The sequence below is a fragment of the Gambusia affinis genome, linkage group LG15 (genome assembly GCF_019740435.1).
Source record: "Gambusia affinis linkage group LG15, SWU_Gaff_1.0, whole genome shotgun sequence".
Classification (NCBI taxonomy): domain Eukaryota; kingdom Metazoa; phylum Chordata; class Actinopteri; order Cyprinodontiformes; family Poeciliidae; genus Gambusia; species Gambusia affinis.
Window position 1 is genome coordinate 8,561,892 of NC_057882.1, and position 13,478 is coordinate 8,575,369.

At 39.9% G+C, this 13,478-nt stretch overlaps 1 protein-coding gene across 1 annotated transcript; it reads right to left on the minus strand.

Annotated features, from left to right (window-relative positions):
- Positions 1 to 3,327: 3,327 nt before the first annotated feature.
- Positions 3,328 to 9,575, minus strand: LOC122844373 (zinc finger protein 239-like). The gene is made up of 3 exons (XM_044139735.1): positions 9,522 to 9,575; positions 9,030 to 9,078; positions 3,328 to 4,324 (listed from the first exon to the last, which is right to left on the minus strand). The coding sequence occupies exons 2-3, from the start codon at positions 9,069 to 9,071 to the stop codon at positions 3,476 to 3,478; spliced, it is 891 nt and encodes a 296-aa protein (XP_043995670.1). The 5' UTR covers positions 9,072 to 9,078; positions 9,522 to 9,575; the 3' UTR covers positions 3,328 to 3,475.
- Positions 9,576 to 13,478: the final 3,903 nt, after the last annotated feature.

A 13,478-nucleotide genomic window follows, 5' to 3' on the forward strand; every position in this document is an offset into this window, starting at 1 on the left:
CTGGACCTGGACCCGGACCACGACCTGGACCTGTACCCGGACCTGGACCTGGACCCGGTCCCGGAAATGTACCTGGACCTGGACCTGGACCCGGACCTGGAGGCGACGAGGGCGACGAGGGAAGCTATGGGACCACGTGGAGGCGACGAGGGAAGCTATGGGACCACATGGAGGCGACGAGGGCGACGAGGGAAGCTATGGGACCAGGTGGAGGCGACGAGGGCGACGAGGGAAGCTATGGGACCACGTGGAGGCGACGAGGGCGACGAGGGAAGCTATGGGACCGCGTGGAGGCGACGAGGGCAACGAGGGAAGCTATGGGACCACGTGGAGGCGACGAGGGCGACGAAGGTAGCTATGTAACCACTAGGAGGACCTGGACCTGTACCCAGACCTGGACCTGGACCTGGTCCCGGAAATGTACCTGGACCCGGACCTGCACCTGGACCTTGACCCGGTCCTGGACCTGGACCTGGACCTGGACCCGGTCCTGGACCCGGACCTGGACCCGTTCCTGGACCCGGACCTGGACCTGGACCCGGTCCCGGAAATGTACCTGGACCTGTACCTGGACCCGGACCTGGAGGCGACGAGGGCGACGAGGGAAGCTATGGGACCACGTGGAGGCGACGAGGGCGACGAGGGAAGCTATGGGACCACGTGGAGGCGCGAGGCGGCGAGGAAGCTATGGGACCAGGTGGAGGCGACGAGGCGGCGAGGAAGCTATGGGACCACGTGGAGGCGAGGCGAGGAAGCTATGGGACCACGTGGAGGCGGAGGCGACGAGGGAAGCTATGGGACCACGTGGAGGCGACGAGGGCGACGAAGGTAGCTATGTAACCACTAGGAGGACCTGGACCTGTACCCAGACCTGGACCTGGTCCCGGAAATGTACCTGGACCCGGACCTGCACCTGGACCTTGACCCGGTCCTGGACCTGGTCCTGGACCCGGACCTGGACCTGTACCCGGACCCGGTCCTGGACCTGGACCCGGACCTGGACCCGGACCTGCACCTGGACCTTGACCCGGACCTGGACCCGGACCTGCACCTAGACCCGGTCCCGGAAATGTACCTGGACCTGGACCTGTACCCAGATCTGGACCTGGACCCGGTCCCGGAAATGTACCTGGACCTGGATCTGGACCCAGACCAGGACCCGGACATGGACCTGGACCTGTACCCGGACCTGGACCTGGACCCGGAAATTCCTGGACCTGGACGTGGACCTGGACCTGGACCCAGACCTGCACCTGGACCTGTACCCGGACCCGGTCCTGGACCCGGACCTGGACCTGGACCCGGTCCCGGAAATGTACCTGGACCTGGACCTGTACCCGGAAATGTACCTGGACCTGGACCTGTACCCAGATCTGGACCTGGACCCGGTCCCGGAAATGTACCTGGACCTGGACCTGGACCCAGACCAGGACCCGTACATGGACCTGGACCCGGAACTGGACCCGGACCTGGACCTGGACCCGGTCCCGGAAATGTACCTGGACCTGGACCTGGACCTGGACCCAGACCTGGACCCGGACATGGACCCGGACCTGGACCCGGTCCTGGACCCGGTCCTGGACCTGGACCTGGACGTGGACCCGGTCCTGGACCCGGTCCTGGACCTGGACCCGGACCTGGAGGCGACGAGGGCGACGAGGGAAGCTATGGGACCACGTGGAGGCGACGAGGGAGGCGATGAGGGAAGCTATGGGACCACGTGGAGGTGACGAGGGAAGCTATGGGACCACGTGGAGGCGACAAGGGAGGCGACGAGGGAGGCGACGAGGGAGGCTATGGGACCACGTGGAGGCGACGAGGGACACAGTGCAGGAAAATGATTTTGTGATTCTCATAATGTAACGTTTTACAACACCATAACACAAACATATGATATACGTAGATAAAATAGCACAGATATGCACATTAGTTGGTGTTGGCAAATATGGTGAACAAATCCAACGATCAGATCTACAGCCAGCCGCAGATCGGTGCAAGTCATACAGTCAAACAGAACAATAAAATAAACGCACCAAACATCACAATTCCAGCAATCAACAGCTGTTACATCCTTTATTCATCTGTGTGATTTAATATCGTAAATCAGTTTATTCCTATAACCGCGTGAGCTAACAAACATGCTAACTACTAGCCATAACTGTTCGGCTTTAGACACCAAACTATCTCATTTGATTTACTCACCTTTTGTTCTTCCATTACTGGTATAGCAGCTTCAGGGACTCCTCTGGCACGTAAAAACTCACTTAAATAACTCATTTTCTCCAGAACGTTAGCTGTCCGACCGCCACAACTCGCGTCTTTGGTTCTGAAGCTGGTTGCTTGTTGGCGCCCATCAGTCAGAATTCTGGTTTCTGAGATTTTTTTTTTTCTGGGCCATGGATTTTTTTTTTTTTTTTTTCTGGGCCACGGATTTTTTTTTTTTTTACATGAAAATTCTGACATTTTTTTTTTTCTGGGCCATAATTTTTTTTTTTCAGTGGCCCTAATCCTCTTCCGTACAATTACATTCAGCTCTCTAACTCTCACTTTAATGAGAAGAGTTTGAAAGTGGAGGGGCTGAGCGTTAGCACTAGCTCAGTGAGGGAGCAGAGAGCAGAGGAAAAACAATAAATAAAGTTTGCCTTTATTTCTTATCGTCTTCAACGTAGAGCCTTTAAAACCACAAAATAAAATCTAAATGTTTTCCAGAAAACTCTGCTGCTGAGCCATAAGTTCAAGTTATGATACTCCCAGATATTCAGTTTCTACATGTTTGGGTTCTCAGCCATCCAGAACAACCTACGACCCGCCCCACAAAAAACTTTTCAAGCAACTGACGCTATAATTTAAATAACACATAACTTGTATTAAGAGCCACTGCAATAAATCAACATTTATGAGGAATTTTATTAAGTGGAGTCACTCATTAAAACTTGTTTTTATTTAGATCGGTGACCCTGAACCAAACTAGTATCTAAATAACATTTGAATCTTAGTTTGAGTTCAGTGGATCACATTTGTTATGGATTGCTACTTACATTTAGGTCCTAAGGTGCAAACACAAGAATATTATTTTTCACCATATTTTATGTCACATTAAACTTTAACTTTGCGCTTAAGAAATGTTCCTGTTTATGATCCCCCCAGTAATGAGATGGGATTTATGTCCTTGCTTCAACTTCCAAACTTTTGACCATGTTGACCAAGTTTTCCCTGTTTCAAGAACCATTGGGTCGACTTCTTAGACTATTTTATTAAAACTTAAAAGCACCAAAATAATTTAAATTGATAAGAACCTGTGAACATCCGTTAATAGAATATTTATAATATATAGCCTAATATTTTTACAACCAACCGTTCCTCTGGCTCACAGAGAAAGTCTCCAGTGAGTAGGGAGGTTCTTAATCTGGTTTATTTTAACATTTATTGCTCTTTATTATTACCATTCACACAAGCCAAACGTAGATCAGGCTTTTTATCCAGTGTGGATTCGCTGATGACTCTTCAGATCTGAGGATCGTTTGAATCTCTTCTCACACTGACTGCACCTATAAGGCTTTTTACCAGTGTGGATTTGCTGATGACTCTTCAGATCTGAGGATCGTTTGAATCGCTTCTCACACTGACTGCAGCTATAAGGCTTTTCATCAGTGTGGATTCGCTGATGACTCTTTAGATGTGAAGAAGATTTGAATCTCTTCTCACACTGATTGCAGCTATAAGGTTTTTCACCAGTGTGGATTCGCTGATGACTCTTCAGTTGTGAGGATCGTATGAATCTCATCTCACACTGACTGCAGCCATAAGGTTTTTCACCAGTGTGGATTAGCCGATGTCTATTCAGATCTGAGGATCGTTTGAATCTCTTCTCACACCGACTGCAGCTATAAGGTTTTTCACCAGTGTGGATTCGCTGATGACTCTGCAGCGTTGACCGTTGTCTGAATCTCTTCTCACACTGACTGCAGCTATAAGGCTTTACACCAGTGTGGATTCGCTGATGACTCTTCAGATGTGAAGAAGACTGGAATCTCTTCTCACACTGACTGCAGCTATAAGGCTTTTCGCCAGTGTGGATTCGCAGATGAATGTTAAAATTACTGTTGTGGATGAAAGTTTTTCCACACTGGTCACAAAAATAGCGCTTCTCTCCAGTGTGAATGCGTTGATGAATTTTGAGATAAGCCTTCAGTCTGAAATGTTTCAGACACTTGTCACAACGGTGTTTTTTCTGCAGCCTCTGGTTGGGCTGAACCTGCTGTCCATCGCTGGGACCAACTGAGGTTTTATCTTCATGTCCGCCTGGGTTTGTGCAGGTTTGGTTCTACGAAGGGAAGTACAGTAATTATAACCAACAGTAAATATTATACACAAACACTTTGACAGTCAAAACCTTTATTGCTTTTCAGAGATTAAAAGCATCCTAACACATCTCCCCGTTTAGTTTAATCAAGTGCAAAGATATAAATTTGCCTTTCTCTCAGGTAGACTACACTGTTAGACTTTTTATTGTAATTTTACAGTACCTTACTGGCAACACTGTAATTGCCATTCTGTATACCTTGCTGGCAACAGTGTTGCCAGTAAGTTACTGTAATTGCCATTCTACAGTAACTTACTGGCAACAGTGTTGCCAGTAAGTTACTGTAATTACCATTCTACGGTACCTTTACTGTCATCATATTTCACAGTTAATTTTTACTGTGAGTGTGCTTTACAGTTATAACTGCTTTACTGTAAATGCAGTTTATAGCATAAAACTGTAAATGTATTTTATAGTAAAGCTGGTCTACTGTAAACTTGTTTCACAACATAATGTCAGTTTTACTGTAAATTAAAGTTTACATTTTTTAATACAAGAATATTTTACCATAAACTGAAAAATTTCATATAAGAAATTTTAGTCCAAGTACTGTGAATAAAAACAGGTATTTATTTTCAGCAGATTTGTTGAAATAAAAACCATTTATATATTCGCAATGTCATAAAGAACAATGTCACAATACAATATAATGTGCTATAAAACAAAACCATAGAACACACTACAGGTCATGTCAATATTTTTATGGCACATGTATGTAGCAACATGAACATGTGCATCAAGTACCAGCCATAAACTATTAAAAGACTATAGAATATACTTAACTTCATTTGAATATGAACTGTATTTCATTCAATATGGACACTTGAATGCATCTGGATCCAATAACAGTAACAATCTTTACGTAACCTTTTCTATTTGTTGCACACTGTACAACAAAAGAACAACTAAAAAAATTGGGCACTACAAATTTTATGTACCACATCAGGTATGCACCAACATGAACACGTATATCATTCAAATGGTGAACAGTCAAAAACCAGCAGAGGCTGCATTGTCAGAAAGCAGTTAAAATGTGCTCTGTTACACAATACATCACAATAACAGTGCAAGTGTGATAATGTACAATATGGTAGACATTCATATCAATAAATATTGTTATGTCAGATGCATTTCCTACATCAGAAGAACTTTTATTCCATTCGTCAAACAAAACCAGTGTGATCCATCTTGTGGAAGTTGAACTGTAAAGAATAAGACAGACAATGTGGAAGGTCATGAGATGGTCAGGAAGTTATCTACATTTTCAAATCGACAGGAAGGCTGACAAATTAAGCTAAAGTGACAATGTCCAAATGCATAAAATCATTGGCATAAAGCAGCATTAAGTTGATAATTTCTTTTAAAAAAAATCTATTACACTGAAGTGATAATAGAAGCTGCATAAAGAATGAGCAGGACTGGCTTCACTTCAGGTTTTTGGATTGTTTATGGCAAAAGCAGTCAGTCAGTCTTCACTAATTCAAACGATTGCGTACTGTATTGAGACCCTGCAAATGTCCCCAAGGAGACGATGAAATACAACATGTCATAACAATCTTTTTAGTCATTTTGTTGGTGCTAACGGATTACTGCAAAGGTGTGCCTAATAAACTGAAAACTGCATAGTATAAAAAAACACCTCACTTAAACGACTACACACTTATATATTTCTGTGATTTAGTAAGAGATGCAGCGACATTCACTTTTTACCACGGATACAGAAAAGATGCAGGCTACTCTAAAGGGCTATTGTGTAGGAATCACATGCCATTTATAAATAATCATTAAAATCATATTAAAAAGGCTAAAGTAAAGTCAGAACATGCAAGATAGGAGGAAAAGACAATAAAATAATAAACATTTGGTAAAATGCTTACCTAGTTGGAAGTCCTCCATTCAAATTCAGCGAGTCGTTTGAGGAAGGTGTTGATCCGGGAGTTGACACTGACTACTTTCCTCTTGACAAGACTTCCTGTCTTGCGGCTTGTACTGACTTTGGCTGTGCATTTGGTACCAACATCTGGATTGATCCTCACAAAGAATCTTTTAACAGAAATAAAATATATTAATTGTATTTTTTTAAAATGAAGACAAACAATACATCAATCAGCTATGGATCTTCATCATCAGTCAAACTGTCATTAAATTTAATTCATAAATGGTTTGGTGTAGAGTACTTACCGTTGTATCATCTCCAGCGTGGTGGATGCTGACTCCTGATACTCCAGATTGAAGACATAATATGACCCCAAAAAAGACAGCAAGGATGCTGGCAAAGTCATGTAGTTGCTCAGGCTCGAAAAATACCTTCTCCTCCATACTGACCATCCACCGGGTTGCAGACATCAAGCTATTTCCTAAAATAGACAAACCCTTGTCAGGCTAACGCTAGTGAGTAAAAGTACAGACTACCATAACTATTACATACATTGCTACAAAAAAATTATAGTGATAGAAAATATTCCTCTTACCAAGCATGATTACCCTTGGTGTAGTAGGTAAGGTCATTTCCATCTCAACAGACATCTTGGTGGAAGATACCTTTGAAACATAAAAGGAAAACTCTTAAATATGAATTACTGGTAGTAATTTATATTTAAAGGGCCAGTTCACCCAGATTACAACAGGTTTTTGAGAACCTCACCCCAGAGACTAGACTAGACTTTACCCCTACATCCTGCTACCACTCTGAAACAACGGATGTGAATGACAGTTTGTGAGGCTAAATGAATTTTTTAAAGCATTACATTCCACAAGTACAATATCTGAATGGCTAAGTACAATATGGGTTAATGAAATGTTTGTGATTTGGGTGAAGTGATACCTTTAACAAATTAATTGAACAATTCTGATTTAAGATGTGTGTTTTAAGTTAAGAGTCGATATAAAATTACATCAGCCAAGATGAAGATTGAGTCTTTTTCTTCGAAATTTTTTCTTTTTCTCTGACGGAAGTAGGACATTGCTCTATTCCACAACGAAACCGATAATTAGCTGTGTGTTGATGTTTCTTCACATGACTACAAAATTCTCTAAATTATGAAGTACAAATGCTGCAGAATTTACACCTGTACATAATTGCACCTGTTAGTACTGACTTAACTTTAAATTTGTAAGAGCATGGTTTAAACAGGTGAACAGTCCTTATATGTAACCAGGGTTGGAAATTAACTTTTTTGTCCACCTGCCACTGTGGCTGAACCAACTCAAAAAATAACAGAAACCACTTGAATGTTTTCCACCTTTGTCCTCATTTACAGACTCTTATACACTATGTTGGAGATGTAATGGTACTTTAGCAGGCTAACTAGCTGTAGCAAGCTCAAAGTTATAGATTAGGTTAGCTGCTCCTCTACATTTCCAGACTATTTTGTGGCTTCAAATATGTTTGAAGAGCTGTCTTTTTACTTGTTGTCTTGTCTTTGGAAGAGTTGAAACTATGTTAGCACTCAGCAGGACAGAACTGCACAGCCACTTGGAGGGAAAAAGCTTGGGAGTAAAAAAAAAAAGTCATCTGACAAAAAGAAAAAAAAAGAACAAGTTAGAATTCATCCTTGTTGACCTAGCTAATCTGCACTCTTAACATTTGCAAGGTCATGGTTTAAACAAATGAACAGTTATTAGATTATTTTATTATCTAATAAAATAATTAGATAATTAGTTATTTTTAAAAAAAGGGGGGGATCAATTATCAGTTAACGTTATATTGTTCGACAAAGGATGTAACAACAATGCTAACAGACACTCAGCACTGAGCTTATCTCAACCCAAAGCTAGTCGCTCGAGGAAGATTTAGCGGCAAAAGTCAAGCTAAAACCTTCGGTAAAATTAGCACCTTAGCTAACGTTAATACCGAACCAGCTCAAAAAATAACACTATCATATTTTTCTATCTTTCACCTCATGCTAAGTTATAGCATTATAGCATGATGCTATAAGTTACGTTAGCTCCATCTAAAATATACATTTCCAGATTAGGTTTTGGCTTCAAACAGTTTTCTAAGAAGTGTTGTTTTACCTGTCTTGCGAAGAGCTGAAGCAGTGTGAGCCCACAGCACGGCGACAGAGCTGCACTTGCACTTGGACGGAAAAAGCTTCGGAATTTAAAACAAACGTCATCAGAAAAACGTTGGAAGCGAAGCCACCCTTGATGACGTAGCTAGATAAACTATTATTATGTTGTTTAAATCCCAAAAAAGAAATAAAATTGTGGTTCTTTAAAAATGACAACAGATTTTCTATAGTTAGATGTTTATCAAAATGACAAGTCAGGAAACATTTATGGCTCTAAAAAAGTGTTGTTGTTGTTTTTTATCTGGACTGAAGGCAAAATGGTTCTTTGGACTGTAAAGGTTTCTGATCTCTTTTGTAAGAAAACAAAAAGATTTGGGTTTTGTTTGGTCAGGTCACCAGGCAACACAGAGACAACCAGGACCAACAACCATGCACACACCCACACCCACACACACACACACACACACACACACACTCTCATAGCAATTAAAAAGCCCAAATGAAAATAAATGTCATGTTTTTGACGTTTGGCGTGAAGTCAGAGTACCCAGAGAAATCCCATTCATGCACAGAGAGAACAGTCAAAGTAAATGCAGAAAGATTATTAAAAACACAAAAGTAGCACTTAGTTCCCACAAGTTTTAATAACTAACCTCTTCCAGTGATGCCTTCTCTTCCACGTAAAGTTTCTCCATTTCAGTCCTGCGTAAAACAAACATTCATAACATGTCAAATTTAATTGAGGATGTTTGTGCAGCAGTGGTAGCAGTTTCAGAAATAGTTGAAACCAGATATTGATTAGAGACAACCTGATTTCACACATTAGGATTTTAAAACAGTCTTAACTTCCTGCTTTATGTCAGCCAGGATTAAATACATTCCCTAATTTATCTGGAAAGTATTCATTTCTGTTTTTCATTAGAAAGTTTTCATGAGCTAAGCTAACTATGCATTTAAACAGATGCTTTGTAAACTTCTAGCACTTTGAACAGAAATAAATGAGAATCATGAAACAGAGGGATGATTTCTGCTTCACATGTTTAAGTTTTAGTAATGACATGATTCTACATATTGGAAAGTGAATTATTAAACATCAGTATGAATTATTACAAATAAATGTGATAAAGAAATAAGCCTTTACTTACAATTTCTGTGAGCCACCTCTTCAGATTATCTTTGACATAATATTTACATTTGACAGATGCTCTTATGGTTTCCATGGTAACATTGTTCAAAGGATTACAGCTCCATAAACATTTAACTCTCTATGAAGTTTTTTAAATAAAACATTCAGCCATCTGAAAATAATGGGACCACTTTTGTTTTTACACCATGAAAATGTCCCGGTTCTTCATATTATTCACTAAAATATGTCTTTGAAACCTTTATTGTTAGAATGTTTTTCACTGATAATGTTGCATCAAATTAAACAGAAAAGAAGGTTTGCATCATCAAATATGATCGCCTTATTAATTCAATAATCAACCTCGAAATAATAGTGTTAATTAACAATTTGAATTTATTTCTATGCAACCAGGAATATTGTATTATGCTATTATTAAATGATTCTCACTTTTTCTAGAGGAGTGAGTGATTTTGTTCATTTTATTCTTCATATTTAACAAACACTAACTGAAAGTTTCAAATTTATAATTGTGCCATAAAAATTTTAATCTTGGATGAAGATGAAGATGAGGCATATGTCATCCAGCTCTGGATTATTTGGGGATTAAAGCTATTTTGTAAATTAAACTGAGAATCAGGGCCGTGCAGAAACCTTTGAAAGGGCAGGGGCTCAAAGTTAAAAAAGGGCCACATTGAACAAGATCTTAAAACACCAAACGACAACATAGCAACAACCCATATTAATCAAGAATATAATTGTATCCTACTGTATCATTGCCATCATGTGGGGAAATGCAAAGCAAATATAGTCTATATTTTCCCCAACAGGTATAAAGTTTCTGTTTCTGCAGCTGACAGTCCTGGAGGGCTGATCTGATCTGAGACTGTAGGTGTTAAACAGACCAGAGGAGAGAAGGTTGCCGGTTATGAAGTGATGAAATTAGCAAATTTGCTGCCATTTTACTAATTAATCCCTAATCAGTGGCGCAAAAGGTGACTACGCAGTGTATGCAATGCGTAGGGGCGCTACACTAGAAGGGGCGCAAAAACTGACTAATTTTGTCAGGATTTTATGTACTTAAAAGCTGTTAGTGTATGAAATGATCAATAACAGAGGAACAGCACTGATTAGGCACCCCTCACCCCCTAGACCTCTTTGGTTACACCAAATTCTTACTCTAGAGGGCGCCGTTGCATCTATACACACTGCTGTCAAAGCATCCTAATGCTCTCAATTTCAGAACTGGGTGTCAAATTGGTCCTGGGTTCGATTCCCGGCCGGGAATCTTTCTGCATGGAGTTTGCATGTTCTCCCTGTGCATGCGTGGGTTCTCTCCGGGTTCTCCGGCTTCCTCCCACAGTCCAAAAACATGACTGTCAGGTTAATTGGTCTCTCTAAATTCTCCCTAGGTGTGAGTGTGTGTGTGCATGGTTGTTTGTCTTGTATGTCTTTGTGTTGCCCTGCGACAGACTGGCGACCTGTCCAGGGTGTACCCCGCCTCTCGCCCGGGACGCAGCTGGAGATAGGCACCAGCAACCCTCCCGACCCCATTTAAGGAAGAAGGGTGTAAAGAAAATGGATGGATGGATGGTCTCAAATTTGACCAAAATGCATATGGTCACATAAAAGTGAAAATCTAATGGAATTATGATTTCTTACCATCTTGTCATATCGGTGGTACGGATATTTTTTAGATAGCAGACACACCAACATTGTTTTTGTGCCATCTCCTTTTTTATCATTACAGAAATTAAGGTGTAAAAGGTCAGTTGAAGTATGGATACATTTTCCAATAATAGCTAATATGAGACCAGCTTCTGCACAGTATATTTACATATTGTCATGATCCATTCAGTGTCTGGGTTTTTGGTTTGCATTTGTGTCCTAATCATTTTGGGGTTTAAGTTGTTATTTATGCCATTCCACATATAGTGCTATTCTCTGTATTCATCATTGTTGTTTATGTCTTATCATTAATGAATTACTTTATATTTAGCTTTTTTCTTATTTCTTGGGTTCTGTTGTGCGTTTTAGTTTTTCTCTTATTTTAAATCTGTGCTTTGGTTCGGCTTCCTTTGTCTCTCATCTGCTCAACATTCTCCTGATTTGACTTACCATGGCTTCCATATCAATAATCACATCTCCTTTGCATTTAAGCTCTCATTTTCATTGATCTTTGAGTCTATCCTCTGAATCCATCATTAAAGTATCACCTTTAATTGTTTCATTTATTTATTTATTTTTTGTTTGTGGGTGGATCGCCACTACCTCAAATACTGACTCACAGGTTGTACTAAAATGCTTCTTAACTTAAAAAAAAAAAAATAGTCCACTTATTTTGCAATGCATATTATGCTGAATACAGAGATTTGTAAATCAGCAAGCACATCACCAGATAGTTGAATGCATTACATTTCAACAATATTTTAAAAATTTACCTCAGGAAAATTTTGCTGTCAGAAAATCTCAAATGATCCATTGCTAAATTTTAATTGCTAAAGACCAACATGACTTCTGTTATGCAAGAATGAAACTTAGTTAGTTTCAGGAAGACAGAAACCATTTGGTTGATAAACGCTATTGTGAGTGTGGCACACAGGCCATTTTGATGGAATAGTCGAGGTAAATTGATACTGTTTTGTGTTTATTAATACTGTTTTGTGTTTCGTTGTGTGTGTTATTTACTAGTGGTGTCGCAGTTTGACGTGGTCACTCCGCCGTTGCTAGGAAACGAAGGTTGTGGAACGGAAGTGGATGTGTTCTTTTTTTTCTGTTCTAACGGCTGTTAAAAAAAAATTATACCGCTAACGAAGTTACTTTGTAACAATCATTAAATTAAAATGTTGCGGAGTCAATCTCCATCTCTCTTTTGATTGTTTGCCACCGTTACATGAGCATTTATTATTTTTTAATTCATTTGAAACTGATTATCTGTTAAAGCTGTTCCTAATATATGAAATAATATAAATGGGTTTCCTGATTAAATCACATTTCATTGCTTAGAATGAAATGTGGAAAAAAAAATGCCATGTTTGCTTTGTTCATGTGGTCAATGACCTGTTGTTGATGGATGATTAAATAAAAAAAAAATTAAAAAAGGAATGAAATGTGGACAAGCGTCATTTGACGCTTGTCCACTAGAGGTCATCAGTGACCTATTAAAGTTTAATTTACCAGAGAAGAAGGTGAATGTCGCTGTTCACCTTCAGAATTAAGAAAGAAAATAAAGTCGGATTAAAAATATCTTTATTTCGCTGATGGGGGAGGGGGGACATATTTACATGTTTAGAGTGAACAAAGTGTCTAAACCTTTCACCTATATTTACTTGTTAATGGAAGCACCACTACAACATGAACTATCGTTTATGTTATATATATATATATATATATATATATATATATATATATATATATATATATATATATATATATATATATATATATATATATATATATATATATATATATGGAGAGAGACAGAGAGAGAGAGAGAGAGAGAGAGAGAGAGAGAGAGGTTCTTCGCTGGTTCTTCACACCCGAACCTGTTCATTAGGTCTCTGCAGAACTTTGTCATGTTGAGAAGATAGTTCAAATCAGTACTATAGGAGCAAAGACTCTTGTTAAACTAGCAGGGCACCAGCTGAAGCTGCACACCAATGTCTTAAAGAATTATCCAAAACTATATTAAATGACAAAGTTCGTGATATTTATTTCAATGAAAGTCCTGGGAAATAATCGTACAAGTATGCCAATTACGTCACAGTAACAAATTTCTCTGTCTTTATTTCCTACATATTTTATTGCACTTTATAAAAAACGTGAACAGGAAAAAAGCAAATTGCAAAGATTTTGAAAATGGGTGGTAACAGTAATATGCATATGTGCAAATGGCAAAGTCATTTAGCAAAGGTATACAAGTAAAACCCATACCGGAAAATATCTGAGAGAAAAGTTTATTACCGAAGGCTGTAAATGC